The 15733-nt window shown below is 40.8% G+C and overlaps 1 protein-coding gene across 1 annotated transcript; it reads right to left on the minus strand.

The window, feature by feature from the left end:
* Positions 1 to 649: 649 nt before the first annotated feature.
* On the minus strand, positions 650 to 13727 carry LOC579568 (zinc finger protein 271). The gene is made up of 4 exons (XM_030987841.1): positions 13542 to 13727; positions 5561 to 5882; positions 4533 to 5322; positions 650 to 3584 (listed from the first exon to the last, which is right to left on the minus strand). Exons 3-4 carry the CDS (start codon positions 5314 to 5316, stop codon positions 1453 to 1455), a joined length of 2916 nt encoding a protein of 971 aa, XP_030843701.1. The 5' UTR covers positions 5317 to 5322; positions 5561 to 5882; positions 13542 to 13727; the 3' UTR covers positions 650 to 1452.
* Between the last annotated feature and the right edge of the window lie 2006 nt (positions 13728 to 15733).

Raw genomic sequence — 15733 nt, forward strand, 5'->3', positions numbered from 1 at the left:
CCGCCATAGAGCCATTTTACAAACCAAAATAGAAGCAATTTTTAAAATTCAAGTTTGATTATAATCCATTAACAGGTTCTCAGAATATCGTGATTACAAGCTGTTTTTCATATACAGGTACATGTATGACCCTTTAATCTTTGATCTCATGACCCTAAAATCTAACCAGTTCATTTGCTCTGCGCATCCATGTACATGTCCTGAGTTTGATAGTTATCCATCCATCAGTTCTAATGAGAATGCGTTCACAAGCTATTTTTGTATACATAATGAGCCCCGTGACCTTTGACCTCATGACCCCAAAATCTACTCGGATCATTAGCTCTGCAAGATACATTCATGACCCAAGTTTGGCAGGAATCCATCAATCAGTTCTTGAGATAACGCGATCACGAAAAGGACGTACATGTACGTACGGACGGACAATCCGAAAAACAATGCCTCCGGCTACATGTACTTCGTAACGGAGGCATAAAAAGGTCACATTACTTGCAAGCCCTTTTATTCAAAATACAACAAGAATAAGCTGAATAGCTTGATCTAAACTATCACGCCACATGTGTGTGTATTGTTGAGTCCCAGTTGTGTGTGCAATGCATGTGATCAATCAATTTCGTATCATTTGATGATTCCAAACCCTTACATTATATATGTACGACGTAATCAATCTTTCTCAATGGACCAGTTTAACAACATACCGTATTCAAATCTTATGCATACTCTTTAGACAAAGGTTCTTCTTGACAACCCAAAAGCTTGCCCAATGCTTGCCTGACATAGCAACAAGTGATATGCAGAATGAATTCCAAATATTGTAGTTCATACATGAATAACGGGTTGATGAATTAACTCGTCATTACATGTAGGTCACTAGGAAAGAAACATCCATAAATTAGAATAGGTTGGTAGACTGGTCTATTAATGCTTCCTTTTACAATGAAATAACACAAGAGTGGACTTCATAGTAATAATCTACAGGTCTTAGCAATGCACTGTGCCCTGAACCTACTGTCATAAGGAATTCTCATCATAATAAAGCTTTCCTCACCCACCAGATATGGAGGACAAGCAGGAGTAATTTTCTGGTTGGAGTTTTGCTGTCTGAGAGACCTGTGGCTCTGCACACATTAGTTGGTAATTCAACCAAATCTGATGTCAGCAAATTATGATGCCACACACATGGACACTGACTACTATGTGGCTTCAACAAAAAACTTGATGCCATCAGATAACAAAGAAAGTTGCCGAAATCTTTTACCAAAATAAAATAATTTTGCTCCACACTTTCCAAAGACCCCTACCCCCCCCCCCAAAAAAAACCTTATCAATAAACATGTACAGTAACCTGTGCTCAATAGAACCATAGATTGAAACTTTCACAAAAATGATAGGTCTGTCCCCTATTATTTTGAATAATTTGGCACCATCAGAACAAGAACAGAGTAATGAGCATTATATGGTATGTATTTTGGGAATATGTACTTTGGAATGCCTCATGAGATGATTCTTCTGAGTGAACTTATTCCCACATTCATCACACGTATAAGGCTTCTCTCCTGTATGCGTTCGTACATGCCTAACGAGGTTGTGCTGTTCCTTGAAGTCTTTCCCGCACACTTCACACGAATAGGGTTTCTCTCCAGTATGTATTCGGGCGTGATTTATCATGACGTGCCGCTGGCTGAACTTCCGCTGGCAGTACTCGCACGTGTACGGCTTCTCCCCTGTATGGCTGCGCAGGTGCCGCACTAGGGTGGACTGCTGGCCGAATCCACGTCCGCAGATCTCGCACGAGTGCGGTTTCTCTCCCGTGTGAGTTCGGACGTGGGTGATCAGATTCTGCTTTACTCGGAATTTCAGGTCACAATGCTGGCACGGGAACGGTCGCTCGTTGGTGTGGATTTTCTTGTGAGCGGTTAATCCTTGTGACTGACGGAATGCTCGACCACATATCTTGCACTTAAACCGTTTACTTGTATCATTTTCAGTATCTGTCTCTGCATGCATCTCTCCTGTATGTCGGCGTACGTGCCGCATCATGGTGGACCGCTGGGCGAATCCACGTCCGCAGATCTCGCACGAGTGCGGTTTCTCTCCCGTGTGCGTCCGGACGTGGTTAATCAGATTCTGCTTGGATCGGAATTTCAGGTCACAATGATGGCACGCAAAGGGTCGCTCATCACTGTGGATTTTTTGGTGTGATAATAATCCTTGCGCTTGACGGAATGCTTGACCACACTCGCACGTGTAAGGCTTCTCTCCTGTATGGCGGCGTAGGTGCGTCATCATGGTGGACCGCTGGCTGAATCCACGTCCGCAGATCTCACAAGAGTACGGTTTCTCTCCCGTGTGAGTCCGGACGTGGCTTTTCAGATTCTGCGTGGATCGGAATTTCAGGTCACAATGCTGGCACGCAAAGGGTCGCTCATTGCTGTGGATTTTTTGGTGCGATAATAATCCTTGTGCTTGACTGAATGCTTGACCACACTCACATGTGTACGGCTTGTCCCCTGTATGGCGGCGTAGGTGCGTCACCAGGGTGGATTGCTGGGCGAATCCACGTCCGCAGATCTCGCACGAGTGCGGTTTCTCTCCCGTGTGAGTTCGGACGTGGGTTATCAGATTCCGCTTGGCTAGGAATTTCTTGTCACAATACTGGCACGCGAACGGTCGCTCGTTGGTGTGGATCTTCTCGTGAGCGGTCAATCCTTGGTACTGACGGAATGCTCGATCACATATCTTGCACTTAAACTGTTTACTTGTTTCATTTTCAGTATCTGTCTCTGCATGCTTCTCCTTTGTATGGCTGCGTACGTGTCGCACCATGGTGGACTGCTGGGCGAATCCACGTCCGCAGATCTCACACGAGTGCGGTTTCTCTCCCGTGTGAGTCCGGATGTGGGTGATCAGATTCCGCTTGGATCGGAATTTCTTGTCACAATGATGACACGCGAACGGTCGCTCGTTGGTGTGGATTTTCTTGTGAGCAAATAATCCTTGTGAATTACGGAACGCTCGACCACACTCCTTGCACTTAAACCGTTTGCTTGTATCATTTTCAGTATCTGCATGTTTGACTACAGAAATACCTTCCCTTTCTTGAGTTATACTGCCCATGTCTTCGTCATCTTCAAGGTCCTCTTCCTCTGATTCCCCTCCTGTCTGAGGCAAGCCCTGCATGAACTGATAGTACTCCGCTCCGCTATCTTCACAATTTGACATACCATCAAGACCTCCATCTGTTGAACACTCTTCTGAGGGTCCTGAGACATCATCTTTCACCTCCCTGCTTGGGTCTCCCAAGAACTCAGAGACATCATCCTCCGACAGTCGCACTGACTGACAATCTCTTTGTATCGTCTCGTAGTACTTCATCATAGGATGGGCTAAAGCCACACTCTTTAGGCGCTCTGATTCACAGGTGAGATGCCTCTCGGTGTGAAACTCATCCTTACGTGCTGTCACTGGTTCAACGTCTTTCATCTCATAGCGTTTCATCATGGGTGTTCTTCGCTTCTGGATTAGCCCTGTAATGCTTAGGAATCCCCGTTTTGATGGCTTCCCCTTGAGACCTTGCTCTTCATCTGTGAGAGGATGGAGAAAAAATGTGAGGAAAAGAAATTTTCATCAGTTTTACATTTCCATATTGGCACTACCGGTATGTTTTTCCTCTACTTCAATCTTTTTTAACAAGGAATGGTATATATGCCATTCCTTGTTAAAAAATTTATAGAAAGAGCCATATGTACAAATGAACCTGAACAAAACAAACCACTAAACAAAGAGAGTACTGGCTATAAATTTCATTTCTAATGCCAATTGCAAGATGCTACAATGTAATTCATTTAAAGGGGAAGTCAACCTTATTTGGTTTTAATAAAAGCAGAAAATGAAATGAGAGAAACACATTAGTGAATGTTTGAGCAATATCCGATTAAAAATGGGAATGTTTGACAAGAAGAATTGTAATTTTTTTTTTGGCTCAATCTTACACTGATCTAATATTTTTCTCTCATTTTTCTGCTTTTTTAAAATCATCTATCAAAACCCACCTACAGTAATATCAGGGTTGGCTTCCCCTTCATTTTCATTTATTTTCATGAACTGTATACTAAACTTCAACCACTCCTTTACAGGAACATTTACCACGAAATGTTTTTTTAATTCCCATCTTACAGCTGTATTTGTCAGTATACATGTAGACCATTTTCATAAATGTAATCAAATTTAAGGCACATATCTTTGTGTTGTTAGTTGTTACCTGTTAGGTAGAAAAAGCTGTCATGTTTGTCGTAGTTACATGTATGTAGCAACAATTAATTTATGGAATTGGCATTCTGACTATTGAAAAACAATTATTCATTACAGGTGAATTAAATTATTTGTAACAAGGCACAAGTTTAACAAAGTTTAGTGCATTCAATTTGATTGCATTCAATTTGATTACATTATGAAAGTGGCCTATTGGTTGGAGAATAAAATATCTATTTAAAAGTTTAAAACCAAATGATATACACATACTGTATATTTACCTCCTGCACTGCTGCTCTCGGTCTCTTCACTGAACTCTGCAATGTAGGATATATGTTTAGTGTCTTGATCACACGAGTCAACATCTTTCATGCTCTGGGCAGTTGTTAAATCGTAGGCTTTGTCTTGCAAACACAACTCAGATGGAACTCTGGAGTCGGCACTGTCGACGTAAGGCGCATTGGTTTCATCATTAATACCACCTGTACTTGATTCTGAGGTTAGAAGTGGTCCTGAGGAATCGTTCTCATCTCCAGTCCTGTGAGAATGGTATTCAGCCATATCTCTGGGGCTAGCCGATGACGACTGGTGCTTGTTCTCATTACAGAACATTGGCAAGGATAAGTGCTTTTCGTCCGTCAGTTTTTCCTCATTAAAACTCAAGGAAAGTGACGAGGTCTGTCGTCTGATTTGACTTTTAACCACTTCCTTCTTTCTTCTCTTAAAGCTGGATGAGATTCCGTACACAAAGCATGGCACAGTAGATTTGTTAGGCAGATCAGCACAATCATTATTTTGATAAGAATCGCTTAGAGAATGATTGTGAACCTTTATTTCTCCCTTCACTTCCTCACTGTCGCCCGTTTCCGATTGAGCCGACGATGACAATAAAGGGGTCTGCAACTCAGTCATGGCTACTGGGGGAGGGTCCTTAGTTACGTTATCTTTTTCAGTGTTAAGTCTATCTGCAAGATCAATATTATAATCGATCGTAGCAACATGTGCATAACAATTCCTTTGAACATCATTCTCTTTAAAATTGCTTGCCATTTTCGGATTCAACATGGCAACCTCTCTGGTCCATTGTGTTGTGTTTGTTTCTTTTCTTTTGTTCGAAAATGTTGTTAATGTTGTTAAACTTAATTCACTTTGTTTCGATTTGGATTGTTTGTTTTTCAATATGTTTGTTAATTTTGTATTTATGTTGTAGGGCCTCCACGGAAAACAGTATTGAACTACTGATGGAGCCACCCTACTAAAAAAAAGACTAATAAATAAATAAATAAATAAATAAATAAATAAAATAAACCTATACTGCTCGTATTCAAAGACTGGACATCGCCAATGCAGTCATTTTGGCATCTTCTCCTCTCTCACAAATGTTTTTTTCACATGTTTCTGCTACTCTTTGTCTTGTTCATTCTTTTCTTGAGTAATAACATGACTTGAAGAGTGAGGTATTGCCATGATTACCAGATCTCTGTAGCTGTCGTAAATACTGCATTCCAGAGGAGTAGTTCATGCTATAACGCCGGTCTTAGAAGCACTGCTCGCAGATTTACTGGCTGTGGCTGGTATCATAACGGGCTCCATTATTGTTGGACCAGCTGTCAGGTGTTGAATTCCAGAATCTGCAAGGAATCCAAAGAAAATGAAGATAACAACCACAACTTAATTTCTCCCTGCTTTTTTCAACTAAAACCCTTCAAAAAAAGTTTGTAAACTAAAGTTTGATTGATTATATCTCTCTTGTCATGGGATAATCATTACTTTGGATAATATAATTGAAAGTGTGTTTATCTAGTTTATTCATCTTTAAAATGGTACCATATTTGGTATTATTTTGCAGCCATGGAATAAGAAGTACATCAGAATAAGGGGCAGGGTCAAAAGTGAAAAAAAAGTTGTATACAGGTATAAACTGGTAAACATTGGTATTGTTATGCAGAGCAGTAGAGCACTCTCCTAAATGTTTAACATACAACTTTAAAAGAGCGTGATATTTGTAAATGACAGTGGGGCAACCTATTGCTCTCAACTAGCAACTGCTCACCCATGATTGCCAATTTCTGAAGAATCTCAAAAATAAATTCATGCACTCATACCCCATTCACAGTGGCCTCAAACACCGCGACAGCAGCGGGACTGTCCCGCTGCTGTCGCGGTGTTGTCTTCAGTGTGAAGGCTCGGACCCGTTATAAACTATCGCGGGATAACACCGCCTAGCGATAACGCCGACACAAACTATCGCTAGGGACGCCTAGCTACAGCAGCGGGACAGTCCCGCTGCTGTCGCGGTGTTTACTCAGTGTGAAGGCTCTCCGCTATAACACCGCGACAAACACGTGTGATTTGTTTACTTACCTATCACTGACCTCTTTTCTACAGCAATGGGGAACATAAAGTGAAATAGAAATAAAGTAACCAGTGGATTCAAATTGATTTTATTATTATGTAGGTATTATAATTATCCAAATAAAAATATTTCACACTTCAAAAAATTAAAATATTCTGACTGGAAGCAATAAAAATGCTAGTTTTTTAAAAAGTAATATGATCGAGGATACAAAAAGCAACTTGACATGTTTACCGCGCAATTTCAAGCAAGTATTTCCGGTCATATCGGGGTCACTCGCGGGTCATGAGCCATGCATACACGTGTTTGTTACGGAGGTAATAAAAATCACCCGCTGCAGCGTGAATGGGTACATGATATTTATCCCGCTGCTGCAGCGGGATAACTTTTCTACTGTGAATGCATTTGTAGCGGTGTTATGGCGGTGTCGCCGCTCCGCTACAACGCCGCTACAAATTTCAAAACCACTGTGAATGGGGTATCAGTATAATATGTCGACATGTTGGGCAAGATCGATATTGTTCGGACATCAATTTTCTGAAGCATCATGCCTACACGGCACTAATATCTTTTGGCAAGATATTAACCTGCACTTGCTACTCTTCATGCACCCCTGTGTTAAATGAGTACCCGGTAGGATGCGACCGTCATTGTTGGTCAAACAGCTTGTGAGTGTCAAGTAACGCCCGTCTGGAATGCTCCCCAGAGAGTGGAGATTGTGCACACAGTGTGTGCGGGCAAGCACTGAATCCAATGACCGGGGTAATAGTATATTTATAAAGCGTTTAGAGATATTTGTATTAAGCGCTATATAAAAATAAAATATTATTATTACATGTAGGTCAACATAAATTGAAAAAGCCCGGGCAATAATTGAGCAGGAGTTCTTTAAAAAGATGTAAAAGTAAAACTAAGTAAAGCACTTTTTTTTTGGTCCAACTATGATTTTTCATTTTTTGGCCATTTATTTATACGTGGGATGTGTGCGAAAAGTGTGTACTTTTAAACGCTAGTGCTTGTACGAGGTCTTATGGTCCATAACGTCAACGGTTAATAGACCTCACAAATTGCCATTGTTTGTAGTTTAGGAGTAAACAAATAATACACAAAAGTGAGGGCATTACTAAGAATTAGTACCCACACAATTAAGGTACCTTTGGATCAGTCTAACAGTAACATGCCCGAGTCGCTTCATGTGCACGCGATTTCGAAACTTACACTATGGCTATACGCTATACCCTCGCCCGCGCGCCGATTCATGAAAATGTCACGCATAGCTGATCTTTGAACTTGGCATCTCTGCAACACCAGCATGACTTCAAGTTCGGTGTTGTAGCTGGTGTTGGTGTTCTCACAACACCGAACTTGAAATCACTCATCGAATCTTTACTCCAGGGAGCCGGGAGCTCCTACGCCGATGCCGAAGGCGTCAGAGCTCCAGACGAGGGGCCGTATTCTGAACCCTGTGTTATCTCTAATTTTGTTGTATCTTTGGAGATAAGATAAAGTTGGTATCCTGAACATTGTTGTAACTTTTGTTGTATCATTTCTCTCATCTGTTTGGTCGTGCCTGCGTTCAAACTTTTGGGCGCTTGTGAATGTGCTTATTAGTAATAAAATGGCGCTTAATCCTCATTTGCATATGCGCTTGAGATATAATATGACAAGATAATTGGTATTCTGAAAATTGTTGTATCTTTTATCTTATCTTATCTAGCATGGTATTTACAACAATATTTACAACAGGTAGGGGGTTGTTGTATCTTTCGTGGTGATATAATGGTGGCAATATTTCTTACCCTGAACCAACTTTGTGCCAATAGACGAGGTAGAAGAAGATTATGTGTTGACCGGAAACATCACAGATGACAACTTTCTAAAAAATTACATGCTACATGTAGGATATGACGATTTTTTTAATGCTCTCATCTGAACCAATATAGTGAAAGCGTGACTTGTCTTCATGATCCACATGCCACAGCGCATATGATGACGCACGTAATAAGCCCTCAAATAACTTATTAGTATGCGCTAGGCGCATCTTCAGATATGGCAAAAAGTATTCCTATTGGTTGACCTACTTATCATGCTTATATAAAACAGATTTTGATTGGTAATGGACTAATGGTAGGGTCCATGCAAATGGGCGTGTCAACAGTGGTCAAAGATAAGATAGAGGCGGTCCTTCAAGAGATAACACAGGGATAAAATGATTTTCAGAATACCAACTTACAACAATATTCAGAATACTGCCCCAAAGCCCAATTTTGAAAACGGTTTAAATACTTATTGAACCTGAGTGATTAATTTTGAACCTGTTAGAGTAGATTCTGATCACTAATTCAGCATTTTAAGCTGACTTACTTTTCGCGCTATTTCAATGAGGGAGTTTACAGATAGCACATGGTACAAATGACCCCAAATATCCACAGATCTGCGTATCATAGAATGTACCGTTGGTGCATAAATGAATAATGTTACATAACGTTCATGAGCGCATATCCAGTATTCATCTCTGTGGGTTTTACCATTTTGGTACAAATGACCTTTATCTGCCCATGCGCAGATTGTATCTGTAAACTCCCTTATTGGAAGGAGTGGCATTTCGTGTAGTAGCGAATGTACATGATATACAGCGTGGAGTATGCGTACATTGAAGATACATCGTGCCACATGACTCTGCAAATTTTTCAATCCAGCGCCTATCGGGATTTTAAAAGTTTTTAACTCAACTTTTTAGCGTTTTTGTGATTAAAACTTGGTCATCGTTCCTGTGGAATTGTTTAGTCTTTTTTCCTTTGGTTATTTTGTGATTTAACTGTATTTTAACTAACGTGCTTTGGACGAGCCTGATAAATACCCGGATATCCGCCATCTTGCCTTCATCCCCTAACGCAATAGAGATATATAGACAAAATTATCTTTTATGTTCATTTACCTTCAAATGTCTGTACTTTTGTTGTGACTGTGAAACACTAATAGAAAACATAGCCATTAGCAAGAGACGCCTCTTTACACTGTCCTTCATTCATCAGCAATCACGAACACAGGCCCTGTTCCTGTCCGCTTCCCGGAGATTTCCTCGGGTATGGGATGAATTACCGTTAGAGGTTAGGGATGCATCGGTGGTCTCCTCACTTTCATCCTTTCTACTCTCTATGAAGCGGTCCCTTCTCGATTCTAACTAATTTTCAAACTGAGAGGGGCTTCCTCACTGAGAGTGGGGGATTCCTCCTTTTCTTTAATAATCATTGTTTATCAATATCCAAGAACTTATTGAAACACTGGATTCAGAATGTTACTTGTTTAATATTTTTTTTTTTTTTTTTTTTTTTCTTTTTTTTTTTTCTCTTTCAATGATACAATGATTATATTAATTGAACCTGGAACAATGGTCCACATTGATACATATCCACATTATGCCACTCTTCTTAAATGATAACACCATAGGCCCTACTCAATATTTTGTGAATGATTATCAATCCTAATGCTTATTGCACCTTTAATTTCTGCAAAAATTGTACATTATTGTGGTACATGACGTTTTATAATTTCCTTGATTGTATAGCCCAAAACTATATTTACGCTCTATTCATATGTATATTTTTGTTATATACAAGAAATTGCTGGTCAGATTTACCTTGAACAATTACACATCTCTTCTTTTTTCTTTTTAATTAGAATTTCTTTGAATGAGACACCGTTGGATCAATTGAATAATGACGATTTATGTTAATTGTGTTCTGGTTATTTTAAGTTTTAAGTTTTTTCTGCATACAAATCTTAAAGCACTCTATTCATTGCAGCTTCATATCCTCTTAATGCATTTATCGAAATTTAATTTAATCATGATTTTCTGAATGATTGTTTGTAATTATTTTGTATACTTATATAATGTGAACCTTGCAATATATTCTATTATGTCTCGGAATGGCATGTGAGGGTGCACATGCCCCCGGGCAACAGGGAAGAATTTCGCTTTTGTGCACCCTGACCCACATGCTATTCCTTCTTTATCTTACTTTGTATTTTTCCTATTTCACTCTGTATACACCTATATACACTGTACATGCTGAATGTGTTTTTATGGTCGAATAAATAATAATAATAATAATAATAAAAGTGGACCAACCACACCAACAGCCTTTGCCCTGTATACATTGGTTTGTATCACACTTCCGATCACTGGAATGCGCTTCTCACAACATTTACAACGGGAACTACAGGAAGAGAGCACATACGGTAGGATCTTACCATTTTTTTATACTACTTTCAACCCGAGATTTAGTAAAGAAATTCAATCTTTTACTACCACTACCAGAACCGCTGTACGCGTACTTGATGCAACTTAAGTTAATCTAGTAGGGAGATCAAGATTAAACTCAACACCTTTTCTTGGATTGCCACATGGGAGGCTACCACTCCTAATTTTGATAAACCTCCTGGCTGGAGATACAGTATAAGCCTAAATCCAGGCCCAGTCACAAGTAACTCGACTACAGAAATAGACCCTTGCACTACCACTAGAAATCGCCTTGTAAACCTGGCCCCTGAGAAAAAGAGACACAGAGGCCGCAAACCTAAATTTCCATGTGGCCTTTGTGGCTATGCTGCCAAAACTGGTTGCAAACAGTGCTCAAGCTGTGATGCATGGTTCCATGAAAATTGCTCAGGAATCTCCAACGATACAATGAAACTGCATGCTGACCACCCTAGCCTCATTTTATGCCCAGTGTGTGATGACATGAATTTGTCAAACTCCAATAGTAACCTGCCAACAAGTAACTCTTTTAATATTTTGTCCTCCCTTAATGAACTTGAAGTGAAACTTAAAGAGAATTTACCAAAGGACACGCCTCATTCAAGTGAGACTAAAGGGCCTAGTCTCCGTGGTGAGAAGCCTGATGTGAAGATTAGGAAAAAGGATAATAATTGGCATAGAGTTGACCACCAAACTGTCTCTCCAATAAAGATTTTAAACTGCCTGGGTTAATGGATAATAGTAAAAGGGAAGAATAAATCCACACACAGTGTCGGACACGCATGTGGGAGTACAACTACAAGTACACCGCTAATGAGTGCGACCAGTCAGCCCTGCATTGGAATCCCACAATCAGTAAAAAAGAACCTGTTCCACCCAAGGAACCATGCTGATCATCAGTCATACCCGGCCGAAAAGGAGAAAACGAGAAATCACCGCAGAGATCTCAAGGTCATCATAGTTAATTTCAGAAGCATTAATGGGAAAGTCGCTGTCCTTAAATCACTATTGGATCAAGAGAAACCAGACGTACATGTACAGGAACAGAAACTAGGCATGATGCAAGCATTAACTCTGCAGAAATTTGTCCTAGTTCCTTCAACATCTTCAGAAAGGACCGAAACTCTAAGGGAGGAGGAGTTCTTACAGCTGTAAACAAGAATATACCCTGTTTTGAACGAAAAGATCTTTCACAACCGGACATCGAATCGGTCTGGTGCCAGCTTAATTATCGAACCAAGCTGATGATACTGTCTTGTTCGGAACCTACTATAGACCCCCAAATGAAAAAAGACCCAAGAGAATCTAGGAGATGCTCTCACTAAAATCTGCAAAAGCAAAAAGTCACCACACATAATCCTAGGAGGTGATTTGTCCCTGGACTCGACTGGTCAGAGGATCCTGTGGGACCGAAGAATGCTTTCCACAAAGCACTCATTCATTTCATTCAAGAAACTCATCTTACACAACTTTTGACCACCCACCCATCATTATTAGGGGCTTTTGGCATCAGACACCCGCCCTGTTCACTAGGATATAACCCTTTTTGATTTTAGTCGACGCCCATTCTCTACACGATGACGTAATGCCCCCGCCGGCACTTATTCAATTTCTCCTTCTTATGTTATTTTTCATTTATTATTCTATTGTACTCTCTCTATTTTCCTTATGTTATTCTTTGTTTTTCCCTTCTTTCACCTTCTCTTTCTGTCTTTCTTTGTTTCTTCCTTTATCTTCTCTTATGTTATTCTCTGTTTTTATCATTCTATCACTTTCTCTTTCTGTCTTTCCACCCGATGTGAAAACTTTTAAAATTAAATTGGACTCACGAGACATTATAAACCTCGTAGCCTAAGCACACTTCAATATTTACGTGTTAAGCGTTTGACCCTAACCCAACGTACGCGACAACCAGATGTTGGTGATTGTACGTCACGGACAGATACAGATAAAGATACCCACAACAGAACACAGGGGCATGACCACCCATTCCAGCTTTATCACACAAGAACTGATGTCCATGCAAACTCGTTCTTCCCTAAACATGCTAGTCACAAAGGAATGGACCAACCGGCAACCTACCTTCTTCAATAATTTTTGCCACAACTACCTCTGCAGTCAAAGCAGAGCTGTTCACTTTCTTAAAATCTTGAAATCAGTCGAGTTTTGTACAGTGGTGTTTGAAATGTTGAGAATCAAAAGCACAGCTTTTACTACACGGCCAGGATAGTGATGCTCCTATGTTTGCTCTAGCACTGCACTACGTAGTACGTGTAAATAGGCAGCATTTGAATACATGAATAGTCAATACACTCACAACACACAGATGCACACAATCATGCCGATGCGGCTGATCGGCAAGTTTGACAGTGGACTCACAATTTGAGTTTTAAAATTATTGTTTCTAACATCAGAAATTTGAAGAAAAAATGTATTTTACTGCTATTTAGGTGTCATCAATCGTCACTAAAGTATCGATATTTAGTGAAATCAGTCGAGTTTTGTACAGTGGTGTTTAAAATGTTGAGAATCAATAGCACAGCTTGTACTACACAGCCAGGATAGTAATGCACTTTGATCGACTATGTGTGGGTTGGGTCACAGTTTTTTTCGAAATGTAAAGTAATGTAAGAGGTAGGCTAGTAGTAGTATTAAATTACAATTTTGACTTACAATGTTTTTCGACTCCTCTTGGCATCTTTCCAACAACTTGAAATGATAATTAGAAGAGGTCTTCGATGGGAAAAATGGTGATTTTTCGTTCTAACCCGATAATTCATCCACGTTGTTTCGTCGATTCAACATGGCGAAGAGAAAGTACGCATTCTAACGTTAGGCCTACCCTACGTGTGTGCGGTATAGGTAGCGTATAGGCTAGCGGCGCAGCAAAATAGAGCGCCGTTCGATAGCAAGCTTGATTGAGGTTGCATTGAGAAGAGGTGTGCACCATCTCGGGCTAACTCCAAAGACTTGAAATTCGATGGCTAACTCCTACTCGGGGACAACTCGAAATTTTAAAATTTGCACCCCCCCCCATGAGCGCCAGGGGGGGGGGGGGGGGCCCAACCCCCCAAAAAGGTAAAAATCACGTGTTTTAACATGATTTTTTTTCTCAAGGGGGGGGGGGGGCGGCCCCCCCCCTGGATCCGCCACTGAGGGACCCTAAGGCGGGCCTCTGGATCATCATCTCACCGTTATTAAATGCCTAAAACCCCTGAGCTTTATGGGGTTACGCCCCTTGAGCCCCCACCGGGGCTTTGCCCCTGGACCCAACGCCAATTTACGCTCGCTTTGCTCTACCTGATCGAAAATTCTATAGCCCCCTCCCCCACTTTGAAAACGTTTTGCGAGGCCTGCATGTACCATGTAAGAGTAGGGGTGATTCGGATTTTTTTTCCTCTCCCCCCTCAAAAAATATTTTTTTGCTAATATACGCCACTGCTCCCCCGTCCCTCGCATTTCGTCCCCTCCCGCCCGGTCATAAAAAGAAGTCACCGCTCCTGCCTTGTGCACACAATACCTACCGTCCCACTCATAAAATCACTGACGTACTGATGGGGGGGGGGGGTAAGTTGACCGCCCCCAAGAAAATTCAAACGTGGTTCATTTATAACTCGATACCAGTGATTTACAGTGATTGGGGGGGGGCACTATGCTACCCAACTTTTCAAGTACCCTGTTGAGTGTCCTGATTCAGGCTCCGCCAATTGCCCTTTTTACTTTGACACTATAGCACCTTTTCTTTTCTGATAACTGTCCTTTCCTTTTTGATAAGTGCCTACTTTTCCTTTCTCCGTAACATGCATCCTTTTTTAATTTTTTTTCCCTAAACTCGCTCGCTACGCTCACTTCCATTTATAGATGTTATGATTATGTTACTTATAAAAGAATTTTTCAGTATTTCTTCATTAGGGTTTTTTTTTGGGGGGGGGGGGGGGGGTCCTCTTTAAATGATGTAATTTTTTGCACTGGGTCCTCACAAATCTTAATTTTTTTGCTCGCTCGCTTCGCTCACTCAAAAATTCATATTTAGACCATCACACCTAACTGCAAAGAACGTTGCCTAACTAAGCAGTATCTTGTACCACGTAAAGAAAGAAACAAATATTGATATCATCCCTGGTAGTGTAATCACAATCAAGACGATGTAGGGGAATATACCAATGTCTAAAAAGGGTGTAGGTTTTGTTGATGTTTCCCTTTGTAGATGCCCCTTTTTCCAGAAAGGGCCCCTTTTTGTTGGTGCCCCCTCCACCCTCCCCACTCCGCCGCCCCTGCATTATGCTACTCGGTGGTGATAAGGATTTTGTTCTGACCCCCTAAAAGTTTTTGCTCATTCCGCCACTGACTATGATTATGATGATTAGATGAAGAAAACAATAATTTTATGCACGGTCGAATCGATCACGATCAGTCGCAATTATAACGAAAATAAAAGAATATATACCATACTTGGCAATAACATTTTCATTGTCAATATACGTAAGACATCACTAGACTTTGTAGTTCTCTATAAAGGCATGCAGCGCTAGAAGCAGATCATCTTCTGTAGGGGGGGGGGGGGGGGGGGGGAGAGGATCGCGATTCAGCTCAGACCAGTGTTTATATTTTAAATCTAAACTAATACCACGGATATAAAGAATAGCAGCGCAGTTCAAGGAAACCATTTACACCCAAATCAATGGGGTGGGTGCGCACGTTTAACGCACGCGAATGCATAGACACGAAAGGTGAAACAAAAGAAAGTGTTAATGTGGTATCCAATATAGTCACTCCTACGACACCGACTCCATGACGATCCCACCAAGATTTGGTCATTCGGGGTTATGTAGTTTTATATTCGGTCTGGTCTGGTGTCGGTCTGG

The sequence above is a fragment of the Strongylocentrotus purpuratus genome, unplaced genomic scaffold (assembly GCF_000002235.5).
Source record: "Strongylocentrotus purpuratus isolate Spur 01 unplaced genomic scaffold, Spur_5.0 spur5_scaffold_17, whole genome shotgun sequence".
Classification (NCBI taxonomy): domain Eukaryota; kingdom Metazoa; phylum Echinodermata; class Echinoidea; order Camarodonta; family Strongylocentrotidae; genus Strongylocentrotus; species Strongylocentrotus purpuratus.

What these genes read in the sequence shown, in the direction of transcription:
- LOC579568 (XM_030987841.1), bottom strand. Translation starts at nt 5,316, where the DNA reads ATGTTGAATCCGAAAATGGCAAGCAATTTTAAAGAGAATGATGTTCAA. An exon ending in CGAGAGCAGCAGTGCAGGAG is followed by an intron (nt 3,585 to 4,532) that starts GTAAATATACAG and finishes ATCCTCTCACAG; the next exon opens with ATGAAGAGCAAGGTCTCAAG.